This window comes from Prionailurus bengalensis, chromosome A1 (genome assembly GCF_016509475.1).
Source record: "Prionailurus bengalensis isolate Pbe53 chromosome A1, Fcat_Pben_1.1_paternal_pri, whole genome shotgun sequence".
Classification (NCBI taxonomy): domain Eukaryota; kingdom Metazoa; phylum Chordata; class Mammalia; order Carnivora; family Felidae; genus Prionailurus; species Prionailurus bengalensis.
The window spans coordinates 173404012-173423229 of NC_057343.1; the positions used below are offsets into that span (position 1 = coordinate 173404012).

Consider the following 19218-nt stretch of genomic DNA (forward strand, 5'->3'; position numbering starts at 1 on the left):
AACTATTTAATTGCTTTTTTATTCCACACCTTTATAAAAGTAACAGTTTTCTGGGGAAATAGTTTGGATCTAGTCACCACATATTAAAAAGTATGATGCTGAAGGATAAACTCAAAGGAGACCAGGTAGGGTAATACTGGGCTTAAAATGGAGGAGCTGAGACCTCCCGAGTCTGAAAGAGTTACATGACCCTATATGACTCACCTAAAAGAGTGAGTTCTCTTTTAACTTGGACCAAGAATGGTAGAGGTCAGCAGACGATTTTATTCCTGTGTCAGCTATTACTTTCAGTGTTGGTGAAATTAAAACTTCTGATGCCTGTTCAGTCAACAGAAGAGCCATGAGTGGTTTCCCACCCTGGACATCCCAGTTGGCTAAGGGGAGGCCGTTTCCCCTAGGCAGACTGGAAAAATGGGGAAAACCAGCATTTTGCCTTTTAAACCCCTTTTGCACATACTTTTTTAGCCATAAAATTTTCCTTATGACAAAATGAAACTTTATCACACGCATAAAAATTAAGAAAAAAAATCACAAGAACCATCTTTGCTAAATAGTAGATACATAACAGAAACAGGAGCCAGTGGGCACTTTCACAGTGATCAAAGCAGCCAAAAGCTGGTCCTTCCAGACTTACACTGGTTTTTGTTTTGTTTTGTTTGAAGGCAGGCAGCTTCACTGCTGGCCTGAGAAAGAAGGGTGATCGCTTTTGGGAAAGAACTGCCCTGCCCTCCAAGGTGGTGGCTGGAGTGGCCTTCGCCATTGCAAAGAAGGCTTGAGGAACTCAGCTTGTCTGAAAACAGACCTTTAGTAACTCACGGATATTGGGGCTGTAATGTGACCTGGTCATAAACAAAACTTCGTGCACTGTGGCATTGGGATACAGTTCTCAGGAGACTGGGTGGACCTTCAGGTGCTACAGAATGAAAGGCAAGTGGTGGTTGAAAATGTCAGTGTAGGGTAACTACAGAAGAACTGAAAGACAGGAATGGAATAATGAATTTAAGATGGTGGAGGCCTTCCTGAAAGAATTCAGGTACTTTGGTCCCCGCCCAGCCCTGTCAGCATTTTTCTTGAGATTTAACCTGTTTAAGGACTAAGTACCGTATACTAACCGCCATTTCTCTAGGAGGATAAAAGGAGGTCTCAACAACCATTTCTTCACCCCCTGCCCTTCCTAACAGCAGAAGTGAAGTTGAACTGGTGGTTCAGTAGCAGTCTCTTCAATAGGTGGTATCAGCCTGCAAAACATTCAGTCTACTCCATGTCCTGCCTCTTGCCTTTAGAGAAAGAGAGGTCCAGAGCTATGTTTCTCGTCCTGTGCATGAGCTTTGTTTGATTCACGCAGAACAGCAATTATGTGGTGCCCTGGGGTGGGCAAAAGTACTAATGCTCCTCTGCTCTTGAAGAAACTCCTGGTAAAATTTTAGTTCCACTATATGTATCAATAGGACTATCTCAGCTCTAAGTCTTGGCTTTAATAAGGCTCCACTGGGAGGGAAAATCCCAGAGTCAAAAGAAGGTGCCCTTCCCATCCCTACATCCACAGTGAGAGGTGAAAGAAGTGCTCATTCTCCCAAACAGAGCTGTCAGGCATAGCCCTGGGGTTGCTCCCCCGTAACTTCAAATGTATCAGGGACCAGAAGCGATGCCTATGCACCACCCCCCTATAATCTACCTTCCAGAGCACCTCTGAGCGACCGTCTGTCTTGGGGTTGGTAGTGGGACTTGAACACCAAAGGCCTGGTTGCAATAAGCAAATCAGTTCTAGAGGCTGAAGACAACCCCTCCCCACTCCCATGTGTTGTCAGCATTTATCCCTGAAGAAGAAAGAGGAGAAATGGGATGTCAAAGATAAGAATGGACAGTCTTGTAAAACAAATGCCGAGGGTACCACCAATGCACAAGCTCCAGAACAGGTGGGAGAGTGACTGCCGGGGCTGAGAGCAGAAGCAAGGCCTACTGAGCATGGCGCACAGAGCAGGTATTTACAGGCTGTCCGTGGGCCTGGAAGGGGAGGGGCGGGAGCCTCTGGATAGTTTACACGGTGTCACCAGGCCACTCACCCCTGGGGCTGATGAGTCCATGGCACTCCACTATGCAGGTGCTGACCTACCTGCCAACCTTCCTTTTTGTCACTCTCCCACCAGGTGCTCTGCCTCCGGGGTGCTTCTGTCCCCGGTGAACTGCTAGAGTTTAGCTTCCATGGAAGGAGCTTTGGTGCCCAAGTGCTGATTAAAGTGAAGTTTCATTCGTGTGTGGCCTTGAGTTTTCCTCCTCCAGCAGAGCTATTCTTTGCTTAAGCATCCTCACTTGGGTCTCGTGTCTCTCCACCATGGCCATCATCTGAGACTCCAACTTCTTCAGTTTGTTCTGATGCTTCTTCTTTGCTTTCTCATAGGCAGCCACCAAGTTGCTGTGGGAGGAGAGGGGAGGAGAAGGAAGAATTATTTGAGGAGTGTTGGGGCACACACTACTGTCTGCTGGGTAACCAGGTCCAGAGAGAGGTCCCTCGGTCTCTAAAGTAGGAATCTGAAGTCAGGTGTTCGGCGCTCATGGCCATTCACCTGTTGGCTTAACTGTAGTTAGTTTCCGTGCTAGAGACTTCTCCCTAATCTGTTAGGAGGAATGTAAACCAACAACCCAGACTAGCCACATCCAAAATCAGTAACAGAAAAGGCAGCTGAATTCCAGAAATCTGTCATTTAAATACAAACGGTGAATCTGGATCTTTTTGTTGTTCCACGGCTGCCTACAACAGATGGTCGAGCGTAAACTACCAAGAGTGTTCCTCAAGCCCTGCAGTCTAAGTGACCTCACCTAGGAGGCAGGCACAGAGGCTCTGATGACTTCTCTTTACACTTTGGGCTGGTGGGATTCAGAGCACGAGGCCATAAACTAACATTGCCAGCCAAACACGGAATATAAGCCTTTGTGAACTTACAAAGTTCTTACAAAGAACTTATAAAGAGCATGGTGGAAGAGAACAGGGGGTGAGCAAGTCCTAATACCCTCTCTGGTTCAAAATAGCACCCCAGTCCATTCCACGTACAGTGAGGTCCTCCAAGTGTGGTCTGAGAACAGACTCCCAGAGATTCCCAAAACCCCCTCAGGAGAGGCCTTGGAGGTCCTTTACCTCCTAACTACACATCTGTGTGAAGCTAGATATTCCGGATTTATTTCAAAACAATATATTGCCTGTAGAAATGGATGTGTGTCCTATTACACCAGTTTATTTTGAGAGACCGCGCATGTGTGCAACAGGTGGGGGGGGAGGGGCAGAGGGAGGGAGAGAGAATCCAAAGCAGGCTCTGCGCTGACAGCGTGGACGCACTCCTTCGACAACCTGTAAGATCACGACCTGAGCAGATACCGAGAGTCGGATGCTCAACCAACTGAGCCACCCAGGCGCCCCTAAACCAGACCTTAGATTTCCAAATTGTAAAAACGGTACCACTTTTCTAATTATCTTTTTGGAAAATAGTTATTTTTTAAATAAGTGCCAGTTGTATTATATGTAAATTTATTTTATTTTCTCGTAAATGAATAAAAAGTTACAGACATTTGTCTCGGTTTTAGTTTCTAAAGTGAGATTTATCAATAAATAATTTGAAAACAAAGTTCTTTGAGTTCCTCAAGTTTTGTGAACATAAAGGGGTCCTGAGCCCAAAAAGTTTGAGACTGCTGCCTTAGAGCAGTGCTCTGTAAAGTGTTGCTCAAATAGGGGTGCCTGGCTGGCTCAGTTGGTAGAGTGAGCATCTTCATCTTGGGGTCGTGAGTTCAAGCCCCACGTCAGGGGCAGAGTTTACTTAAGACAAATAAATACAAAATAAATGTTGCTCAAGAAAGGTTCTGTAGCCAATTTTGTTTGGAAGACGTTGGCTTAAACACAAACATATCTTTTCATTGTAGGACTTCTCAGAACCTTTACTGTGTTAATTGTTAAGGGGACCACAGTGTGCTGTATTTCCCAAACATGTGGCCCAAGGACAGGCCTTTACTATTTCTTAGTCATCTATGTAACATACATAACACTATGTAATGCTCTAGGGAAGACCAGGCTGGGGGAGTGGGGGAGGGCAGGTGAGGACTTTTCATTCCAGTACTGGTTTGCAGTAATTATGGACCTGCCCTTCCTGGTGTGGGAGTCCAGGCACCCTTGAGAATCCACAAATGGAGATTTTACCTGTTGGCTCGCTTTAGGTCATTCACGAACTCTGCTGATTGCTGGTGTCGGATTTCACTGCTCTTGGTGAGTCTTTCCAAGGCGCTCACCAGCTCTTGCACTCTGGCCTTTAACTTCTTTTCTCTGTATCAAAGGAGAGACAGAGCACGCCTTGAGTAACTTGACATGATGGGGGCGGTGGCTATTACCCTGCAAGTGGTGGCAGAGAGGAAGGTTTAGCTTGTGAAGTCAAAAGGCAGTTACGAAGAGGAAGTTACTAGAGGGCTCAAGAGTTCACCTTCCGCTCAGCAGAACCAGAACATCTCAGCACTGCTTTCTTTAATGAGAAGAGCCCCTTAGAGATCTCAGCTCTCCGTCTTGTGTCACAAAGGAATAAGGCGGGAGGTTGTAGCCTTCCAGCTATGGGAAGTAAGCCAGTCTAGAAGTTTCTGCTTGGGCATACCAAATGCTCAGCCACAAGTACAGCTTGACCACAAAACCTTATCTGGGGCCCGCACTCCTCTTTTCCAAGTGTGCTGAAGCATCTCTTGAATCACCCTGATTTGAGTACAAAACCTCTGGTCTGGGCTGCCTACCCTGGACAAGTCCCTACTAGGTGAAATCAACATGTACTACTTTTGCAGAAACACAAAAAGCAGTACTGATGGAGTGGAAATCAATATTCTCATTTTAAAGGTCCTTGTTCCCCCTTTAAAGTACTTAAATTAGATTTGCACTTTGAAAACTCCCTGCCCTATGGTTTCAAGTTCCTTGGGCTCTTTCCTGCTAGAGGAACTCAAAGTAATTGACTTAGGGTTCAGTTATGGGAGGTTTCTGGTGTCCAATGTGCATATTGCCTTCCTGTGATTGCTTCAAGAGCGTGAGACCTGGGCAGGGAAGCATTAATGAGACCTTCCCTCAAGAGGCACAGTGTTACCACATAGTCCCAAGTGTCACATGCAGCACCATCTGATCTGTTTTATTTGAATTCACTCACCAGGTTCCCCCATTAGCATGTAGGCTCTAAGGTGGCAAAGACCTTACTCAAATATACTCTGGTGGTACCCAGCACCATGCCTGGGTGACAGCTTCTCCGGGACAAAAGTTGTTAAAATAGCTTCATAACAACTCACTGAAGGTATCAGATTCCTTGGAGTATAATGAGAAACCAGGATTTACGGGAGAAATTCCTCTAAAAATGATGCATGAGTGGACAACAAATGTACATGAGCACAACTGTTCTGGAAGGCAATTTGGAAGCATGTAGCAAAATAAAAAGTGAACATACTCCTTGAGTAGACAACCTGATTTCAAGGAATTATTCTTACAGCACATGTAGGTGCCTAAAGACACATGAGATTACAGCTGGACTCACTTCAGTACTGGTTACAACAGCTAAGAATGGGGACCAACCAGGGGACTGGGTAAGTTCATTAAGGTATACTGGTTCTATTGAAATGCCCTGCAACTATTTGTTAAAAATGCAGATCATCGTGCACTGGCATGGAAAGGTATCTGATATATCGTCAAGTGAAAAGGACAAGTTCTACTGGATGCCAGTTTTGCAAAGACAACTAAAAATCTGAGCGGGAACGGCTCAGACACTCTAACAACTACCAGACCAGACACTCTTAACAGACCAGAGAGCTACCCACCACTCAACAACGGGTAACTCCCAGAAGGGGTGACTGAAGGCTCTCATGTTCTACTTTACTCACTTCTGCATTGCTTAAAGTTTTTGTAATTTTTTGTATGCTTTTTGTAAAGTGTGTGAGAACCAGTCTCAGTGGTAACGCTTCCTGTAGGAGGGCTGTGGGAGGGTGCACAGATGGGCTAGCCCTTCCTGGCTTTTCAAATATCTTTTACGTTTCTGCCTCCAGTTACTCTAAGCGCAAGTCAGGCTTTCCGACAAGCTCACTAATGAAAGAACTGCGACACAAAAATCTAGGCTTGCTTTTGTGAGGATGGAAGGGGAAAGGTCTTTTTAAAGGAAACCTAACAACCAGCCCTAAGTCCCGATGACTACTCAGTGAATCCTCGCACCCACCCTAAGGGAACTGGAGCCAGGGCGGCTGCAGAGCAATTCCTGAGGAATGTGAGTGTCTTAGGGGCCCTAGCAGCCCCCAGGAGATCTCAGATCTGGTTGCATTTACTACTGTAATGCAGAGAGCGGACAATTTTCTAGCAGAAGTGAGAAGTGTCATGGAGGGTGGTGACAGGCAGCCCTCTGTCAGTTGAGGCAATGTGAGGACAACAGGAAAGATTTCTCCCCCTTCCTTCTGGCTATTAAGAATGGGGAGGGGGTTATTTGTCCTACATTTTTTGTTACTGTTCCGATTCTTTTGTCTTTTGTTCTAAAGTTGATGAATAGTGTAAAGGGGAAAAAAAATCATGAAGTGAATTTAAAATGTCACCATGAACTCAATAAATTCAAAACAAAAAAACTGCCCAGAGCGATACCCTTTCCCACCCCAATTCCATCCACACCCCTGCCCCACCAGCCTAGAGAATATGGAAATCCCAGGCTCACCACAAAACAAAGGGCTCCTGTGCCCCAATACCCAGGCCCCTGGGGGACCGGAGGGAATTTTTCCGGACCTGGCAGGCTTTTCAGGACTGGGAAGACAGAGGAGAGGCCCTGCCCAACTGAGGGGCAGGGGCACACTGGGAGCTGCGAGTTGCCTCTAAGACCTTCCCTGGGCCTCAGGAAGGAGAAGAGAGTGCACCTGTTTGTACAGATTCCAGGACAGAACCAGGATGCTGATTTATTTACTGATACAAAGATGAGGCCAAATTTCAAACCTAAACCTAGAACATGGGTTACTTTACCTGTTTTCATTTGAGTGAGGCAGACACCTGTCATAGGAGTCATGGTTCCAAGTGTCACTCATCGACTGAAATACGAAACCACTTTGAAGTGACCATGAAAGAGGACTTTACCTCCATTTTGACCTTAGTCTGCACTTTCCAATTAAGTTTTTCTTTCAGTTTATCTCTGAACTCAGGCAAAAGACGTGCAGGCAAAGCATCCCCTGATGGGAACCGAAACTATCCCCTTAAGCAATGACCACCCTGAGCCAGCAAAACCCTGCATGCACCCGCTGACCTCTGTCCCACATTTTCCCTACATAAACCTAGAAGTATCTTCAGCACTTGGAGGCAGTATTTAAGCCAACAGTCCACGTCTTCCCGGTGTTGGCCTCACTCAAGTAAATTCCCTTCTTGTGTCACTACCACTCACCTCTCTGCCTTTGGATTTTGTCAGTGGTGAGTGGCCAAACTTGGTCTGTGTGACCCCCAGCACCAGGTGCTCTTGCACCCCTGCGCCCCAGCTACAACTCTACATCCACACCACCAGTACGGCAGCACTAGCCACCGCGGCCATCTGAGCACCTGAAGCATGGCTGGTCCAAACCCAGATATGCTGCGAGTGTAAACACACACCAAAATTTCAGGACTTGATGTGGAAAAAAAAAGAAAAAACATAAAATATTTCAACAACTTTTAAAATATTGCGGGGTGCCTGGGTGGCTCAGTCGGTTAAGCATCCAAGTCTTGATTTCGGCTCAGGTCATGATCCCATGGTTCGTGGGATCTGTGAGCCTGCTTGGGATTCTCTGTTTCCCTATCCCTCCCCTGCTTGCATGCTCAAGCACGTGCATGCATTCTGTCTCTAAATAAACTTAAAAAAAATATATTGGGGTGCCTGGGTGGCTTGGTCAGTTGAGCGTCCAACTTCGGCTCAGGTCATGATCTCATGGTTCGTGAGTTCAAGCCCCATGTCGGGCTCTGTGCTGACAACTCAGAGCCTGGAGCCTGCTTCGGATTCTGTGTCTCTCTCTCTCTCTCTTAAAAATAAACATTGAGGGGCTCCTGGGTGGCTCAGTCGGTTGGGCGTCCGACTTCAGCTCAGGTCATGATCTCGCGGTCCGTGAGTTTGAGCCCCGCATCGGGCTCTGTGCTCACCACTCAGAGCCTGGAGCCTGCTTCAGATGCTATGACTCCCTCTCTCTCTGCCCCTCCCCCATTCATGCTCTGTCTCTCTCTGTCTCAAAAATAAATAAAACGTTAAAAAAAATTAAAAAAAAAATAAACATTGAAAAAAAATATTGATTATATGTTAAAATCATATTTTGGATATATTGAGCTAAACATTTTACTAGAGGAAATTTCATCTTTTGTTTTTTTAAGTTTTAAACGTGGCTACTAATAAAGTTTAAATTGCCCACGTGACTTCCATTTGTGACCTGTGTTCTGTCACCAGGGGACCAGCACACGTGCTTGCAGCACAGCACCAGGGCTCACCCTGGATTCCATGTCAGTAGGTTTGGGGTGAGGCCCAAGAGCACCCAGGTGATTCTAACTACCAAGCAAATTTACGAAATGGGTAAGGCTAAGTGTTCCTCACCAGATGTATGATGTACTTCACGCGGTCTCAGAAGGTTCTGGATCTGAATGCGATATGACACGCAGTGGGGCACACTTTCCTTAAGTCTACCACTTTCCTCGGTTTCTGGAAGTTCTTATTCCAGTCACTTTGGAACCTCAATCACTCACGTCCTGTTCCCTCTAGTTTCTGGTTCAAATTTTTCTTGGCCTTTAGCCGAGAAAGAATTTATACTGTGTCTAGATAAGATAATGAGGCTAACACACCACTTTCTTGGCTCCACACAGAAAAGAAAGTAAACATTAAACACGACATGCTCCCTTTGCCCCTCCAATACGGTGTTTTCTGGAATGCCCAGAACATCATCATCCCTGCCTTCTTCCTGGTTTCCTGACTCAGGAATGCGAGCGTCCCCCACCAGGTGAAAAGTCTCTCTTTTTGGTAGCATTCTCACTGTGCAAGCCTGTGGCACCTGCCTGCGCACACATTTCAGTCAAGGGCCCCCCACTCCACCCAAAACGATGGTCCTTCCTGCTCCCCGAGGGTCCTGTGAGCCTCTCACCACAGAGCCAGGGGCGGTTTTTCTTTTCAACGTGAGCACCTGTAAGTGGCAGCACATGTGTGGTCCAGAGAGGGCCGCAGTGCCCGGGAGGAGGGGAGGGCTCACCAGCCACCAGGGATGGGGTACGCTGTCTCCAAAACAAAAAGGCCGGTGGGCACTATAATCACAAACCCAAATGTGCTGGGCACGCCAGGGGAGCAACAGGGCGAGAGGCTGTGAGGCCATCAGGAGACCTTCCGCACAGGCTGCGATCAGACCAAACCGCGGGGAACTGCAGCCACACAGCCACACGGCCTGCAATCTCTGGGTAATTGCTCGTTATACACAATTACTCAATAGCGAGAATCGTCTGCATATGTGGTTCCTCTCTCCCTCCCCTTCCACTTGTGAACCCCAGCAGGCTTCCTCTCCACTGCCACTACTCATCAGGTCACCCAGGACCTCAGCTGCCTACCCCTTCCCCTCTTCCTGGTGCACGCGCACCTTCATCCTTCACTCGGGAGCCCTGAGCCCACTCGGCCTTCCACCGTGTGGTCCCAGCCGTCCCTCCCTGTTCCGCACAGACTCCTCTTTCACTGCCCGACTCGAAATCCCCGAGTATTTAGGACTTGGGCCGTATTTTGCGTCCTACCCTTTCTTTACTTGCCTCTCTCCATTCCCATTTACGTTCCTAAAAGTGACCTACGTGCTGGAAGCTTCCAAGTTGTTATTTCCAGGCCCTTCCTTGGATCTCTGGACTTGTCTATTTGACATCTCTACTCAAAAGGCATGTATTTATCATGCCTGGAGCAGGACCTTCCAGATCATCGTTCCAATCCACCCTTCCTGCCCTGTCATCAGAGAGTAACACAGCCCAGCTGCAGTCACCAGTCTAGAATCAGCCCAACTCCTCCCCTTCCTTGTCCTCCACCTCCACTCAATGGCAATCCCCATCCACCAAGCCTTGTGAAAATTCTGCCCCACCGCCTAGAGGTCCAGGCTGCCCTCACTGCCGACTATGAGCACCTCCTAACTGGGGTCTCTGCTTCACTTCTGCACCCTCTGGACTGGTCCTCACACAGTCGCTGGCTAATTCTTTAATAGGACAAATCAGATCATATTATTGTCCTTCAGTGCCTTCCACCTGCACTTAGAGTCAAGTCTGCGGTCTCACATTGATCTCAGAGGCCCTGCTTGACCCGACCTCTGCCTACCCAGTGTTGGGTATCACCCTCCCCCTTGCAGCCTGGAATCCTCTCAGTTCCCAGCACACACTATGCTGTTTCCCACCACACAACCCTGTACTAGGTTCCCCCTGCTCGACATGTGCTTCTTCCACTTGGCTACCTTTCCTCTTTCTCATGTCAGCTTAAATGTCACCTCTTTGTGAAAGCCCACCTTGCCTACCCATCTAAACATACGTCCCAGAGGTATGCCGTCACAGTACCTTGTCATTTCCTCCATACTATGCATTGCAATCTGTATTTAATTAAAAAAAACCCATCTCCATAGTGACTGTATCACATCACTCTAGTTATTTCCCTCATGGTCATCATCAGAGTCTGTAACTGCACTGACCTTTGAGAAAAGCCAGGCAGCGCTAACAGCAGTCTCTAAGTCCTTCACACAGATGGAGTTATTTACTTCTCACAACGACCCTTGGCGGTCAGTGCTATTAGTACTCTTCTAGTTTTTCAGATGAGGAACTTGAGACCCACTTAAGTGACTTGCCAGTATGCCCGTGGAATTGGCATGTGCCCCACGGTCTGTGTGCAAGCCTGTGCTCTTCAGCACCTCGCTGTGGGTCACAAAGGGAGGCATGGGGCAGGGGGATAAAGACCTCTAGAGAAGAGCCCATGCCTGTGGCGCTGAGGATGAGGTGGCCCCAGGTAATGACGCTCTGCAGGTGTTAACGTTGGAGCGTGGCTACATTTTGCTGGGAGTAGCAGCAAGATGAGCATAACCATCTTTTCTGGCCCAGACTTTCCCGTGACCATGTTTCTTGCCCAGGAAATGCAGCTATGTGTCCACAGGCGGGCCACTGCTTTTACCTGCGGCTGCGAGGCACTCTGCTTCTAGGAGATCTGGGGAAAGGCCTTCTGTCTGGGCTCTGGGAGTGGAGGGGACAGAGGGGACGACAGAAATGAAAAGAAATGTCAGTTACCCAAGCTCTGCCCACCTCACGGGTGTGTGTGTGTGTGTGTGTGTGTGTGTGTGTGTGAGGTGAACATTGGTTTTTACCTATGCCCTTTGAGGCCCCGGCTCAGCAAGTTATTTACATGCTAATCAACTCACAGGTGCACTTTGTACCCCATTAACATCCTGCAGATCCACGTGCATCTACAGAATTCTAAGCACAACTTTTGTTATCTGATTGCTATTCTAAATCAGCCAAATATGAAGAATCAGCAGATACAAGTTTAATAAAATAGCACTGTTTAAAATAGTGGCCCTACTGACAAAATAGTGAAGATTCTGCTGCTGTTTTGCTCACGGGGGCTCCTGCTCTAAAAAGGACCACAGCTAATTCCATCTTCATTTATTCTACTCTTTGTATGGCTCAAAGCCATTATTAATCCATAGCTGCTAATAACAGAGGTCAACTGGTGCCATCTTTTGTCCTTTCACGGACACGTGCTTCCTACAAGTCTGGAAGACTTCTAGAGCCGGGCACATTTTTGCAACTTGGACTTGGCTTTGAACTGAGAAGGCTCTTGGTCAGCACCTGTGGGGGCGTAGAGAAGAGCAGGTAGGTACACGGTGGAGGTGACAGGAAAGCTTCAGGAAGGTAAGTGTCCTACTGGAGAGAATGAGAGGTGGGGTCCACAGGTTGAGAGAGACAGGGGCATAAAGTGAAGAGGATGCTCCCGGGAAGATGATTGTCCAGATGAACCTGGATTACAGACTCTGTACAGGAGAAACACCTGAAAACGGGCTAGCAAGCTAATACATAGACGATCTCGGATGCCAAGACACTGAAGATGTCTGCAGAGCAACCTGATCAGAAGTGTGCTGCTCAAAGGCATGTTTGGTGGCAGAATGCAGGGTGAGCCTAACGGCAGAATGACCAATCAGGATGCTACTCCCAGAGTCCTGAGGAGTCGAGGGCTAACCTCAGGAGAAGACAATGCAAATGGTCAGGAATGGCTAGGATTTTAAGGGAAAGAACCACCTATGCTAACAGGAGGTAGAGAGAGAAACTTCAAAGTTGTAAGCCTGGATCATTAGAAAAATATAATTTGTAATAAGTAAGAATTCTGAAGAAGAGGCCAATTTCAAAGTGCAGGAGCCAACAGATTACAATTTGTTTTGGACATGCCGTGGTTTTTTTTTTTTTTTTTTTTTTTTTTTTAATACTTTTGTTGTTGTTGTTAGGTTAGTTAGAGCATGAGCACGCACGTGCAAGCCAGGGAAGGACAGAGAGGGAGAGAGAATCCCAAGCAGGCTCCATGCTGTCAGTGCAGAGCCCCACACAGGGCTCGATCTCACAAACTGAGATCATGACCTGAGCTGAGATCAAGAGTTGGACACTTAACTGACTGAGCCACACAGATGCCTCTGGACATGCTGTGTTTTGAGGCTCTAGCATTTTCTCTCTAGCAGAGAGAAATGAGGCTGAGAGAATTTAGGGACCATTTAGAAGGAACAAAGGCATCCGAGTTGAGGTCATATACCTGGGTGAGTAAGCCATGATCCCTGCCCAAAAGGGACTCTCCTTCTGCAAGGGGTGGCAGGTGAAACAGGGGGAGGGGAGGTTGGAACCAGGCACATGAGAAGCAGAGCAATTATGTGTTCTGTGATAGAAGCAAATTCAGGGCACAGGAACCAAAAAAACAAAAAACAGACCCATTTTATAGACAGGGTAGAGGCACAGTGACTTGAGTGCTTGGGGTGTGGGGTTAGGTGATGTGAGGGCAGGAGCAGCAGCAGGAGTGAAGTCCCAGAGGCACAACAGAGAATAAGTGGTCTGGTGTGACTCAGGGTGGCAGTGGGGGCGGGGTGGGGGGGTGGTACAGATGATAGGAGGTGAGGGTGGAGAATCAGGCAGGGGTCAGATCACACACTGGCTAAGGAATTTGGACACCGACGACTGTGAGTCACTGGAAGGTTTTAAGTCACCAGGAGAACTGGGTAGAATTCTAAAATGGCCCCCAAGATCACAGGCGTGAATAGACACACCTTCAACACACCAGTGATTCAATCAAAACTAACCTAGGTGCTGCTGTGAGAGATTTTTGCAGATGTAATTAAGACCCCAAACAGCTGATCTTTTAAGATAAGAAGATTATTCTGGGTAGACCTGACCTAATTAGGTGAGCCCTCAAAAGGGGCCGGGCTCTTCCTGGAAAAGATTTAAAGCAGGAAACGGATTTGATGAGTGGGGAGGTTCTCCTTGCTGACTTTCAGAATGGAAGTGCAGAAGGTATTTCAGAGGCCTCTAGGAGTCGAGTTATCACTGGCCAACAACCAGCAAGAAAATGAGAGGTGAGCCCTACAGCCACAAAGAACTGACCTGCCAACAGGCAGGAGTTGGAAGCAGATTCTTCCCGAGAGCCTCAGATGAGAGCATGGCCCTAAGCGAGAGTAGCCAGTCATACTGTGCCTGGTATTTCTGACCCACGCACAACACGAGCTAATAAATGGGTGTGGTCTTAAACCACTAAGCTTGTGATGATTTGTTACATGGCAACAGAACGCTGATGCAGGGTAACCATCAGATTTGCATCTCACAAAGTCACTTGGTGAGGCCCAAAGACCCCCGCCCAACTCCGCTGCGGCATTCTCGAGCACACACACGTGCTCCGGAGTCTCCTTCCTTGGACCCGTTCCTCACGGATCTGCTCCTGCACAGCACCCTTCTCCAGCCAGCTCTCCCATTCTCAACCAACTCCAGTTTGAATGACTGGCCACCTTGCTTTCAAACATCTTTTCCTGGTTCTTGTGTCACTCCTGCAGGTAGGTGTGTCGAGGTCTGTCATCTGGAATTCTTTGCCTCCTGCCTTGCATGCACACTGGCAGGCCCACGGGCCAGAGAGAATAGGAGGGGTTCCCGCTCCATCTCGATGAACTCTGAGACATTGCCTCCTGCATCCACTCCTTCCTGCCAGCTCCACTCCCAATTGGGACACATCCAGGTCCCCCAGATCTGGTGTCTCATGACCACACCACTCAGGTGGGGCCCACCTGCCCTAGATGTCTCCTCTCAGGGATCTGATATGCAGCTCTTCTCCAAACTGCAGTGGGCTCGTTACTCATCAGAGAGAGAAAAGGATGTCTAGGTGCATCTCTGCTTGATGAGTCAGGCACATCTGGTCCCTGGACAGAGTGGCCACGGTCATGTGTGGATGAAACATTTAGGTGGCATTTTACAGAATGATCTGGCACACGTGCATGCACAGGTGGTAGATTCCAGTTCCCTACAGGGATCAGCAGAGCCCCTCGGGGGCCTGGGACTAGATGCCCCCAGCAGGGTGGCCGGCTTCCGCAGGTGGCTGTGTCGGAGCCGGAGCCAGGTCCTGATCTCCCCAGGTGGGGTCTTGCCCTGCTTGGGGGCAATCGTCTGAGGTGGTCACCATGTCACAAGCCCCATTCTTGTTATCTAGCACTGAAGAGCACCGTATCCCTACCTTTTAACCAACAGGACCCAGGGTCTGTGCGTTTGAGGAAGTTTGCCCCCCGGACCCCAGCACTTCATTTGCCCTCAGCATCTGCTAGACAGATGCACAGTCATGTACCAGGGGCACAGATGTTCCTCTCTGGCCAGACCATGCACACTACAGTGGGCAGAGTCTTCAAGTGAGCCCATACATGTGAGCTCAGCTCACACTCATCTGTTAGCACTTCTGCCAGCACACGGCTGGGGAGGGGAGGGGGCGGCAGCAGAGAAGGTAAAAGCACACAAATGTCCCACTGCCTCCCTGTGTGACCTTGGGAAACTACTCAGCCTTGCTGTGCTAGTCCCCAGCCCACCCCCATCACATGGAGAGCAATGCCTGCTCCTCACTGCCTCCCAAGAATATGATGGAGATGAAACAGCCTCTCTTCTCAGCTGTGCTCAGGTCCCGAAGGCAGGCTACGCAAACACCATGTAAGTACAGAGAGTCATTTCTGAAAATACATTCTTGACTGCATTTTTACAGTTCACTTCTTCGGTGGAAAGGTCATTCACTTCCATTTTACTAGGACAAGAGCAAGAGAGGGATCTGAGAGGAAGCAGGGTTTCGTGGCACACAGCTTGTGTGGACCACAGCAAAAACAAGGTGCCCTGATAAGAAAACTTCTGTGCAAGACTGGAAACCTGGTCATCCAGATGGGGTTTTATGGTAATGCTGGTGCCAGTAAAGCACAATGAATGTTCGTGCAAGTGGAGGGAACGAAATCAGACCAGATGGGAGTTACACAGTCAACGTGTGATTGTCTGGAGTCTTGGTTTGATTCCAAACAGAAGGTTGGGAGAAGACCCAAGAGGGTGGAGGTTGGGTGGGGAAGGACTGATGGAGGCTGACACCCAGCGAGGTGGCTGGCAGGGAGACTTGCCTGGGGCAGTGACCTAGAACCAGCAAGGCACCTACCTTCCTGAGAGGTTTCTCCTCAAAAAAAGACCGCTGCTTAGCCCGTCTCCCAAGCCCCTCTCTACCCCCGCTCTGTGCAGCCTGGATGCCTGGGCCCACAACTTTGTTGTTTGCAACCATCCTTCTTCCAAGGGAGAGATATTGCTGAAAATAGAGGGCAGATTCCCTCAGCTAACTTCCACCACTAGTTCGGCAGTGATTTAAGAGCTGCAAAGAAGATGTGAGCTTCCACTTGATTTTTAAAAATAAAAACACCCCCAAAACCTCAGCTCTCAGGTTATTCGCGTTATATACCCTCATGAAATGATTATTCCAGTTCCTAAGCTATATTTACAGCATAATGACGTTATTTTCCTTTTTCCTGTAGTCCTGTGGGTTCTTTCTTGGCTCCATCTATCTGGGTCTTGATTAGAAATCCATGCTAACCAACTTTCGGCTGGTGATTGGAAGCCTGTCGTGACTGACAGAACAAATGAAGTCTCTCTCTGTTTAGTCAGCAGAACCTGCATCCTCCTTGTGCCAGCAAAGGCCTTGGGGGTTTGGGGGATGTGAAAAATTGAGAATACAATATCCAAATGGCTCCCAGTTGGAAGCAGGGAGTGGATTCGCATCCCATGTTTCTGGCACAGTCAAGTCATTAGGATTTGTTGTGGGCATTTTCCTTGGGCTGCTTTTCTCCTCCCGCCTCAAGCAAAGCAATTACAGTTTCACCTCATGGCCAGAGGGGCTGGCAATGTGAAAACAGAGCCATTAAGGCTTGGAAGGGGAGACGAAACGGGATAGTGAATAAATCAGGAGGGTAGTGAAGTTCCCCACAAGGCAGCCTTCCATCCCCCCCACGCCCCATGCTTGGAGGCCACACTGTAACATAAACAGTCCCAGCTGGGTCAGCACAGCAGCCTGAAAGTCTACTGTAGCCATCCCCTCTGACCCCCAAGTCCCCAGAAATGATGGGAAACCCATTTTTTAAAAGTCCTCATGCATGTCAAGAAAGCAAGGAGTGCTCTTTGTATACCAGAAACCATGAGCAATCATAAAAAATGAAAGGCAGGTTTTTTTCCTTATTGGAAAGGGAAACAACGCAAAATGCACAGAGAAAAAAAGCTGCTACAAAAGGAGGGAGGGGATTCTGAGGTGCTCCAACTGGAAGCGCCAGCCATCTGGACAGGAGGGGACCAGACAGTCGGGCCACATATGCAGCCAGACAGCTGTTGTCAGCCGGGAGAACAGGAAGCCCAGAAGTTGGGCTTGTGACCCCAGACGGAGAGTCGCAAAACTCCACTCTAAAAAGAACTTACGTGTGAGGAAACAGAGTTAATACAGCAGACAAAATAATGTCTTAGAATGTCTAATAAATATCCTCAGATAGCCTCATCTTGTTAAAAAAGAGAGGATAGTTTTCACCACCCAAATAAAAAAAGAGATTATCAATTTCATCACCCAAATAGGAAAACTCAGTATGGAAGCCAGACACAATGGGTGTAGCTTAGAATCCATTTGTGAGCTGGAAAACTGAGTGGAAGAACCTCTTCAGAAGGACTACGTGAGCTCCTGTGCACTTGACACTTGGTTTGAATTTGAGATGTGCTGTGAGTGTAAAATAGATACTATATTTGAAGACTTAGTGAAGAAAAAGGAAGGAGAAGAGGAGGAGGAAAGAGAAGAGCAAGAAGAAGAAGAAGAAGAAGAAGAAGAAAAGGAGGAGGAGGAGGGGGAGGGAAAACTATCTTAATACATCTTTTAAAAAAATACGCTACATGTTGAAATATTTTGGATACACTAGGTTAAATAAAGTGGATTTACTGCTTTCTTTTTACTTTTGGAGTGTGGCTACTAGAAAATGTTTAATTTCCTAGGTGGCTTGCATTCCCTGCCTACTGGATAGCGCTGCAAAAGGATGGCGGGAATATGCAACGTTACGATCTGGGAGAGAGATCTGGAGGAGTCAGCACCCTCCTTGCAGGAAGAGAGGAAGAAGGGCGGGGTAGAAACACTGCAAGAGTAGAGACAAAATGTCCAGGACTGAATAAATACACATATGAAGACTTCTTGAAAGAGCCAATGATGCTGAAAGGCAGTATTCCCCCTGACGATGCCTGTTTGATCATCACCATTTGACACTGTCCTGAAGATTCTAGTCAATACAACAGCACAACAAAAAAGCAAAGACATTTTCTACTCGCTGATGAAATGACTGCCTATATGCTGTCCCCTGCCACCCCCCTTTCCAGAGGCCTGGCACCAGCAGGGCTTCTCCATGTTGAGCCTCCAAGGCCTGGGTAAAAGTGGACATACCAGCACATACTCTTTCCCGGGCCAGTCTGTAATGACCCACGAAGAGCTGACATGAGCAGCCAAGAGAACTCAGAAGAAAGCCATTGCTTCCGGAATAAACTGCTCACCGGGGTCACGGGAAGGGTGCTTACCGACGGATGGCATTGGCGAACTCGGCAGCCAGATCACTGTCGCTACATGATGTCCTCAGTTCAGCCAGTGACAGAGCTGGGGAGGCGGCATCAGCACACTCCTGGGAGGAGGAGGGAGGCAGTAAACACATTCTGGTTAGACCTGGAGTTAAGCCTGAGCACACATTGGAAGCACAAGGCAGCTCTGCCCCACTTCTTGGGACCTTTGTAGGCTGGTCGGTGGGCAAGGGGGACTCCCAGTGTTCTCTGAGCACTCCACACACATGTTCTCCCACTTAATCATCGTGGTGACCCTTTGAGGCAGATACAGTCGTTATCCCCATTTACCAAGGAGAAAACTAAAGCACGGAGAAGTTACGTTGCCCCCAAGTAACCAGCTAGGACGTGGTGGAAGCAGCAAACCCAGGCCAGCTGGCTCCAGGTCCGTGCTCTTCACCACCGGGTTAAGCCTCTGGTGGCTCGTAAAAGACAAGTGGGAAATACACCTGAGTTTCCTTGCTCCCCTCCCCCAACCCACTTCTTGGGAGAAAACCAATCTTCTCTAGATTTAGGGGCTTTAGTGGGTTCAGTGTCAGCACCTAGAAAACCCAGGAAAAAAAGGAAGAACACAAAAGTGCACCCTCCATGTTTGTCCTTTTTAATTTTTTTTTTTAAGTTTATTTATTTTGAGAGAAAGAAAGTACAAGTTGGGGAGGAGAACAGAGAGAGGGAGAGAGAGAATCCCAAGCAGACTCTGCACTGTTAGCACAGAGCCCAACACAGGGCTCGAACTCACAAACCATGAGATCACGACCTGAGCCGAAGTCAGATGCTTAACTGACTGAGCCACCCGGGCACCCCGTCCCTTTTTTTCTTTTTTTGATTTAAGTACAGTTGGAACATGTTACATTAGTTTCAGCTGTGACCCCACTCATATCTTAACCTTAGACAGGAAACTTGGCGTCATCTAAACGCAATCCTCTCGTTTTATAGATGAGGAAGCACAAGAGCCAGAACTCCTAAATGCTAAACTGAGTTAGGACTACTCACAAAGCAATCATCACACCCTCTGAGCACTCTACTTTCCTGTGTGGAGACAGAGGTTAGCAGCTGCATAACCAAGTGCCTGGAAGGCCCTCATCTGACCACCT

General features: G+C 48.0%; 1 protein-coding gene across 2 annotated transcripts in view; it reads right to left on the minus strand.

Annotated features, from left to right (window-relative positions):
- MCC (MCC regulator of WNT signaling pathway) overlaps window positions 1–19218 on the minus strand; it is a 429487-nt gene continuing 410269 nt past the window's right edge. For both annotated transcript variants that reach the window (XM_043588824.1, XM_043588916.1), the window contains 3 exons: window positions 18089–18189; window positions 4184–4306; window positions 1–2413 (listed from right to left, as the gene is read on the minus strand). In XM_043588824.1, coding sequence (XP_043444759.1) covers window positions 2233–2413; window positions 4184–4306; window positions 18089–18189 — 405 coding nt within the window. In that variant the 3' untranslated portion in view covers window positions 1–2232. The remainder of the gene's footprint in view (window positions 2414–4183; window positions 4307–18088; window positions 18190–19218) is intronic.